General features: G+C 69.2%; 1 protein-coding gene across 2 annotated transcripts; it reads right to left on the reverse strand.

Annotated features, from left to right (window-relative positions):
* Positions 1-2,033: 2,033 nt before the first annotated feature.
* On the reverse strand, positions 2,034-5,412 carry CSRNP2 (cysteine and serine rich nuclear protein 2). Of its 2 annotated transcripts, XM_035314439.1 has the most exons (5): positions 5,056-5,412; positions 4,461-4,720; positions 3,245-3,541; positions 2,798-2,968; positions 2,034-2,485 (listed from the first exon to the last, which is right to left on the reverse strand). In XM_035314439.1, the coding sequence occupies exons 1-5, from the start codon at positions 5,204-5,206 to the stop codon at positions 2,087-2,089; spliced, it is 1,278 nt and encodes a 425-aa protein (XP_035170330.1). In that variant the 5' UTR covers positions 5,207-5,412; the 3' UTR covers positions 2,034-2,086. The 2 variants fall into 2 exon arrangements, with proteins under 2 accessions (XP_035170330.1, XP_035170329.1); XM_035314438.1 differs by having other exon boundaries at positions 2,034-2,968; positions 5,056-5,410.
* Between the last annotated feature and the right edge of the window lie 1,714 nt (positions 5,413-7,126).

Consider the following 7,126-nt stretch of genomic DNA (forward strand, 5'->3'; position numbering starts at 1 on the left):
ATCTCCAGATTTAAACCTATTCAAGTGTCACCGTTTGCTCTGATCTTGGCAGCTCAGAGGTTTGCGCAGGAGCAGCGCCCCCCCCCGTGCCCCCATCGCTGGCCAGGGAACGGGGCTGGCACGGTGGGGGCACGGCCCTGGGTAAGGCTTCGTTCCTCCCAGAGCCCGAGCGGGGACGTAGGCCTTGGGGCCCGGCCGTGCCGGTAAGGCAGGAGGGAGCAGGTTGGGGCAGGGGCTTGGTGCTGGCAGTTAACGGGCACCGAGCCCCAAAGCTGGAGCCCCCCCCAGTCACCGGGGGTCCACCCCCCCCGCCCCAGGCTGCACCTCCTGGGCTCCGCACGAAGCTGCGGCGAACGGGGACGGCCCCAGGCACACGCTGCCAGCCGTGGAGCTGCTGTGTCCCACCCGAGGCCCCGCTGCAGCCGCTTGGAGGGGCACCGAAAGGTCCCACCCTGCCACCAGCGCGGGCGGGAGCGACTCGGAGGTGCCCCCCCGGCCCCCAACAAGCAGCCACCAAGCAGAAGCAGAAGAGCCGCGAAACAAAACGAAGCCCGAAGAATTAAAGCACTTGTGCAGAACAGTTTGTCCCAGGCTGCTCTCCCCGCTCCCCAGGGCTGTCGGGGGGGCACAAGCATCCCTTTGGAGCCGGGGGGCTCCTGCCAGCAGCAGCGTTCGCAAAGGAAACGAGGGCGGCGGCGGCCTGGGGCTGTACTGGGTTTCCATCCTCCGGCGGCAGGAGGCAGCTCGTGGGCAGCAGGGGAAGGCTTCAGGAGCAGCTTCGGAGCTCAGCACCTTCTCCTCTGCTCCAGCACAGCACTCGGGGACTCCTGGGGGGGGGTCCGGGTGCCCCTCTCCTCCCCCTTGCTGCCAGGTTTGCTCAGCTGGAGTCCGTCCGCGCCCTCAGGCAGGGGGTGCTCGAGGTGTGGCGGGGGCTGGAGCAGCGCCGAGCTCCTGTCCCCGGCTTGGATGGTGTCGTGCCCCCCTGCCGGGGGGGGGGGGGGGGGGGGTGGCTGAGGGGCAGCACCGGGAGGGAGACAGAAACCGTCGCAGGAAGGGAAGGGGAGCTCCACTGCTCGGCCCCCACGCCAACCTCACTGCGTCCTGCCCGGCCTCGTGCAGCGCAGCCAAACTCCCCTCGGCCCCGCTGGGTTCGGTGCGAGGAGCTTGGAGGAGCTGGGGAACAAAGCCCTGGGGGGCTGCAAAGTGCTTTCACCGCCCGGCGAGGGGACAAAGGGGACGAGGGGACAAAGGGGACACGCTCGCCTCTGCCCCTCCTGCAGGCTGGCAGGGGCGGGCGGAGGGACAGACATGCTGGCCGGATGGGGCTCTCCTCCCGTCGCTGCCCCCGCGGCACAGAGCCGGGTGTCGTTAAAAGCAATGAGGTGATGAACAAAAAAACCTTCCAGGAGAGTTTGTGGGCCGTCTTCTCCCCGTGTTGTGCAGCTGAAGGGAGGTTACGGACCTCTCCCACCAGCGTGGGGTCTTCACCGATCCGTCCCTGCCCGCCCGATGGCTGCCGGGGTGCGACGCGGCAGTGCCGGACAGCAGGGGCTGGCGCGGCCCCTGGAGAGCTGCTAGGCTGCGGCACGGCCCGGTAAACATTCAACACATTAAAATAAAATGAAAAGGTCGTCTTCTGATGAAAAGACAAGGGGAAAAAGCCCAGGCGGGCGCTGCAGCAGGGCAGCTCCACAGGCGGAGGATGGGGAGAAGCAGGAGGCTGCGTGTGCATGCGGACGGCAACCGAGCGGCTGCGGGCAGTGGCCGAGCCCCAGAACCGTCTGTGCTGGGCTGGCGGCGAGAGGAGGGCGAGGAGCGGGGCCGCTGCCACCTGGAAGCAGCCGAGCACGGAGGCCTCGAGTCTACTGCTCCGACACGCGGCCACGCGGCGTGGTCCCGGGGAGCCCGCCCGGCGCCAAGCACAAGGAGCCGCCTCCGCGCAGCACCCGCCTGGGCTCGTTTAAAATCACCTGTACAAAGCAGCCCCGCTCCCCTCCCACACCCCCGGCAATTAAATAACCTCACGTGGCCGCTGCCGGTCCGTCAAATATCGTCAATAAATAGAGGAAGGGGCGCCCGCCGCCGCTCAGACGGGCAGGGCGGCTCCCAGCGCGCGCTCCTCGGCGGCGGGCAGCTCCCGCGCTCGCTCCGGGGCTTGCTCCGGTTCAGGGGACGGAGAGTTTGTGCAGAAGGGAGCGGCGGGCGCCGCACCGCAGCCCTCGCCAGCGGCTGCAGCCTCCGGAGCCGGGGCTTTGGCCGCTTCTCCCTTGCTCGGAGCAGCGGTGGCTCGACCGCAAGTCACCAGCGACGCCACGGGGACGGAGATGACGCTCAGGTCCTTGTCGCTCGGGTACGGCGGGGGCACCTCCAGCTCCTCGGGGCCGCTCTCGCCCTTGGTGCCCAGCACGGAGCGCTGCTCCACCTGGTAGTAGACCACCGGGCCACCGTTCAGGTAGGGCTGGTTGCCTGCCGCCGCCGCTGCCGCCTGCTCGGCGCCGTCGGCAAAGCAGAGGACAGAGGAACCTGGTGGCAGCTGGGCCTGGATGAGGATGGGGGCGGCGAGGCCGGGGCACAAACCCTCCGGCACGGCCAGGGGCTCCTCCAGGATGCAGACGCCCAAGCTCTCCACACCAGAGCTGCTGCTCGAGTCTTCCTCGGCCTTCAGCCTCTCCAGCTCCTCAGCTGTCTGCAGGTGCATGACGGCCGTCTCGTTCTCCGCCATGAACTCCTGGAAGTCCTGAGTCTCCGGCGGCTGCGTCCCCGGCCAGGCGCTGCCGGAGCCCTGCGCCGCCGCCACCGCCGCCTCCTCCTCGGCGGGCCGGGCTCCCTGGCGCTTGTTCTCCAGCTCCAGCTTCATGATGGTGTGGAGGTAGTGAGTCCGCACCCGGATGGGGTTGAATTCGATGCGGCCGGCCATGTTCCCGCAGCCGTCCCGCGAGCAGCCGCAGGGGAAGGACATGCGGTCCACCTGCGAGAGGGAGACGCCGCAGCTGAGGACGGCGGCGCCGGGAGCACGCGTGACGGCGATTTCTGCCTCCTGAACCAGCCCCACCAGCATCTGAACACCATCCCACAGCAGGGGCTTGACCTCTGGGAAGCTTTCCCCTGCAAGGGGTCCCCAGAACAGGGCTGGGGCTGCACACCCGTCTCCTCCAGTCCCTTCTCAGCCCTCCACGTCTCAGGGCGGGCCCGGCACCGCGGGCAGGCCGAAGGCTGGGTGCCGGCGGCTCCCACCCCGACTCACCTGGCATTTGATGCCCGCCTGGCTGCAGGCGCAGGCCTCGGGGTCGCAGTACAGGCGGCAGTCGCAGCCACACTCCTCCCGCGACAGGCGGATGGCCCGCAGCTCCTGCTTCTCCTCGGCGTCGATGCGGTGCACGCCGGAGGCACGGAGCAGCGCCCGGCGCCGCTTGGTGGGCAGGGGCTGCAGGAAGAAGTAGTCGTCCACCTCCACGTTCTCCACGTCGATGTCGTCGTCCGAGACGTCCTCCAGCGTCAGCCCCTCCGCCTCCTCGGACTCCACCGTGCCGTTCTTGGTGAGCTGCGGGGCGGGGGGACAGCGCTGAGACCCCGCAGCGATGCTCGGGGGGCTGCGGGTCCCCCAGGGGTCAGCGCCGACCCCGACTGCCCGCCTCGGGGCAGAGCCAGCGGGAAGGATCGAGCCCATGCCCAGCACCAGCCCCCGGGCCCACACAGCAGTGTACAAGAAAGAAACATTCGGGGGCTCAGAGCAGAGGCTCCGCCGCCTCCCTCCTCCCTGCAAAGAGCACGACAAAAGGAGGTCGCCGCTTCCTAAAAATACGCAGGCCCTGGGAGAGGAGGGGTTTGGGGATGTGACTTGGGCTCCCCGCCGGGGTCCGTCCTGTTCTCGGCCCCCGAGCCTCTGCCCTGCTGCTCCCCGGGGAGACGCAGCCGGACCCAGGGGCCGTCACCAGCCCCTCTGGCTGCCGTGGCTCCACCGGCGGCGCGCGGAGCCGGCGGAAAAGCCCGTGCTAAGAAAAAAAATGATAAAAGCCGAGGCGGGCGCTGGGCCTGCGTCCCTTTGCCAAGCGCGTTGTCATGGCAGCAGCAGCCTGATTAAAGGCTGGCTTCGCCCACAGCATCGGCGCTCAGCGGAGCCCGGCCCCGAGGCAACGCCCAAGGGCGCGCGCACCCTGGGGACGGGCTGGGGAGCAGGCAGAGCCACCCGGACACGGATCCTCCCCGGGCACGGCCGCCTCCCAGACTGGAATTTCTGCCGGCACAGACCCGGAGAGGTTTGTCCGGGCTCTCCAGGAGGGAAGGGGGGAGCGTGGGAGCAACCGGGCAGTACGAGCAGCAGCAACAGAAAGAAGAGGATAAAAAACAAGGCCCAGAGCGGAGCTGAAGCTAGCCCAAATCCGCACGAAGCAGCAGCCTGGGCCCCCCCCCCTCCCCGTGCGCTCCCTTTGCCGAAGGCTCGGGGCAGCTCCCGGCCGTACCTTCATTTTCTTGGCGTGGAGCTTCTCCTCCTTGAGGTGCTCCCGCAGGATCTCCCGGTGGTTCACCTCCTGCTCCTGCGCGAACTCGCACAGCGTGTAGCGGCGCACCGAGTTGTGGCGCTGGGCCATGCCCAGGGAGCTGCCGCCCTGGCTGGGCACGCTGGTGAAGCCCTGGCGCCGGGCGAAGTAGTACACGGTCACCTGGTCGAAGCGCACATTCTTCCTGCGCAGCTGCTTCTGCCTCTTCAGGATGGAGGTGGCTGCGGGGAGGGCGAGCCCAAGGGGGGGTTGGAGCAGGAGGAAAGCCCGCCCGGCGGCCCCGCGTCGGCCCCCCACCCCCGGAGAGCGGCTTCTCCGCGCCCCCGCCGCGTGGAGGGCGCCTCGCTCGTGCCAGCAGCCCTGGGCTGGCTGGCGGCGATGCCCTCACCCCGTTCAGACACCCAAAGGTTTTGGTAGGGGCTGGGAAAGGCACGGGAGGAATAAAGGCTCGGGGACGGACGCTCGCCACCTCCCAGTTGGCGAGGGATGAGCGTGGGGAGAGCCAGGCCGGCACCGCGGCACCGCCAGGGACCGTCCCCGTCCCCGTCCCACTCACGTATGAAGCCGGTGGAGCTGGAGGGGTTGACGCTGTCGCAGCTGTCGGCGCTGTCGCTGTTGGAGATTTCATCGTCCGAGTTGGAGGCCGGGGAGCCCACGTCCGCGTCCTCGAACTTCCTCTTGAGGCCGCCGCTCGCGATCGCATCCATTTGGCCGCGGCTCGCATGGAGAGTGGGCGCGCAGCGGGCTGGGGGGGACCTGCCACCGGCTCCCCGGCGCCAGCCCGAGCTGCCAGCGGGCTCGCCGTGGACCTGCGGGCACAGGGAAAGGATGTCAGCAGCCAGGGACCCAGCCCGGTTCCTCGCTCCTCACCAGAGCGCCCACAGCCCGGGGAGGGTGACGGTCCCCAGCCGGACCGCGGAGCCGTGACGCCCCGGCAGCACCTGGATAAGCCAAGCGACGCCTGGGGTGCCCCAACGCCTCCCCCCTCCACCAAGGAGAGCTGCGAGACCCACGGGACCCAGCTCAGGGCTGCCCACGCACGGCAGAGACCCCGAGAGCCGACAAATCAGCCGGTTTTCAGGCAGAGCCCTCGGGACGGAGCCTGGCAAGGAGGTGGCAGGGACCGGCGGGCCGGAGGAACCCAGCCCGGAGCGGGGGAGGGCCCAGGGGCAGAGACGAGCTCCTCCTGCCCCCGTTTAATTCGCGTTTAACACGCCTGACCCGCACTGAAACAACCGCAGCGCTTCCAGCTGGCGGCGGACCGGCCGAGAGCCAGGCTCGGCCCGATCTGTAGCCCCCCGTCGGAGGCAGACCCCAGGAGCGCCCGAGCAACGCGCCGGGGACTGAGCAAAGCCACCTCAGCCAGGGAGGCCGTCGGCGTCCGCATCCCCAGATGGACAGCCCTGGGGCCGTGGAGCCGCCGGATCTCGCTGGGAAGCCTGGCAACGCTGGGCGAGGGGGGGGATTTCGGGGAGCCCCCGGCGGGGAAAGGCAGAGCTGAGGCTGCTGCGGACTCGAGCAGCTCCGGCGCCGTCCCTCCGTTCTCAGCGCCGGTTCTCATGGCAACGGAACAAACGGCTCCGGGGGGCCGGGGCGGTGCAGCTGGGGGCACCCCGAGGACCCCCAGCACCCCCAGCGCTGTGGAGGAGCCACCGGCGGCCGTTTTCTGCCCCAAAAGGGCAGCGCGGGCAGAAAGCCGCGAGGGGCTCGCCGGTGTCTGCGCCCTGGGGCACCACGATGTGCCCCCCCCGCTGAGCCCAGGCTTAAAATCAGCTTTTTGGGTTTTTAGGGGAATCGGTTCTGGTTTATCGCGGTGCTGGGGAGGGGGAAACGAGCAGCTCTGGCAGCAGCGTGGTGCTGCGTTATCCGCGCTGTGCCCGTGTGCGGACAGGGACGAGTAAAGGGAGGGCAGAAAACAGCTGCTCGAGCACCCCTCCTGCAAGAACCACCACCACGTCCCCCCGGGTCACCACGTCCCCCTGGGTCCCCACGTCCCCCCCGGGTCACCACGTCCCCTGGGTCACCACGTCCCCTGGGTCACCACGTCCCCCTGGGTCACCACGTCCCCCCCCGGGTCACCACGTCCCCTGGGTCACCACGTCCCCCTGCGTCACCACGTCTCTTTCCAAACCGGCCTCCTGCCCCTGGCCTTGCTGGGTTCCCGTTCCCGTGTCATTTTCGGGGGCAATTCTGGAGCTGGTGGCCACGAACCCCCCACGGCTTCCTCTGGGGAAGGAGCTCAGCAAGCACACGGGGGGGTTCTGCCGCTCGAAGGAACACCAGCGCCCGCCCGTCCGTCTGTCCATCCTCCCTCCCATCCGTCTGTCCATCCTCCCGCCCGTCCGTCTGTCCATCCTCCCGTCTGTCCATCCACCCATCCGTCCGTCCGCCCGCCCACGCTCTGCCCTCCAATCCCACCCAGGAGAGCGGCTCCTCGGCCGGCCGCGAGGCAGCGAAGGCCGATTGTTTCAGCAGATGGAGGAGAAGAGGGAGGGAGGGATCGAGACGCCCGCAGGGGGCTGTGGGAAGAGGACGGAGGGGGGCGAGCAGTGGGAGACCCCCCCGGGTTTATCGGCACCAGTGGAAAAAGCGGCCCCGGCTGAACTGGGGGCACTGGGCACACGCGG

Source organism: Oxyura jamaicensis, unplaced genomic scaffold (genome assembly GCF_011077185.1).
Source record: "Oxyura jamaicensis isolate SHBP4307 breed ruddy duck unplaced genomic scaffold, BPBGC_Ojam_1.0 oxyUn_random_OJ72646, whole genome shotgun sequence".
Taxonomy (NCBI): Eukaryota; Metazoa; Chordata; class Aves; order Anseriformes; family Anatidae; genus Oxyura; species Oxyura jamaicensis.

What these genes read in the sequence shown, in the direction of transcription:
- CSRNP2 (XM_035314438.1), bottom strand. Translation starts at nt 5,206, where the DNA reads ATGGATGCGATCGCGAGCGGCGGCCTCAAGAGGAAGTTCGAGGACGCG. An exon ending in CAGCTCCACCGGCTTCATAC is followed by an intron (nt 4,721 to 5,055) that starts GTGAGTGGGACG and finishes CCCTCCCCGCAG; the next exon opens with CCACCTCCATCCTGAAGAGG. An exon ending in AGGCGGGCATCAAATGCCAG is followed by an intron (nt 2,969 to 3,244) that starts GTGAGTCGGGGT and finishes TCCCTCTCGCAG; the next exon opens with GTGGACCGCATGTCCTTCCC.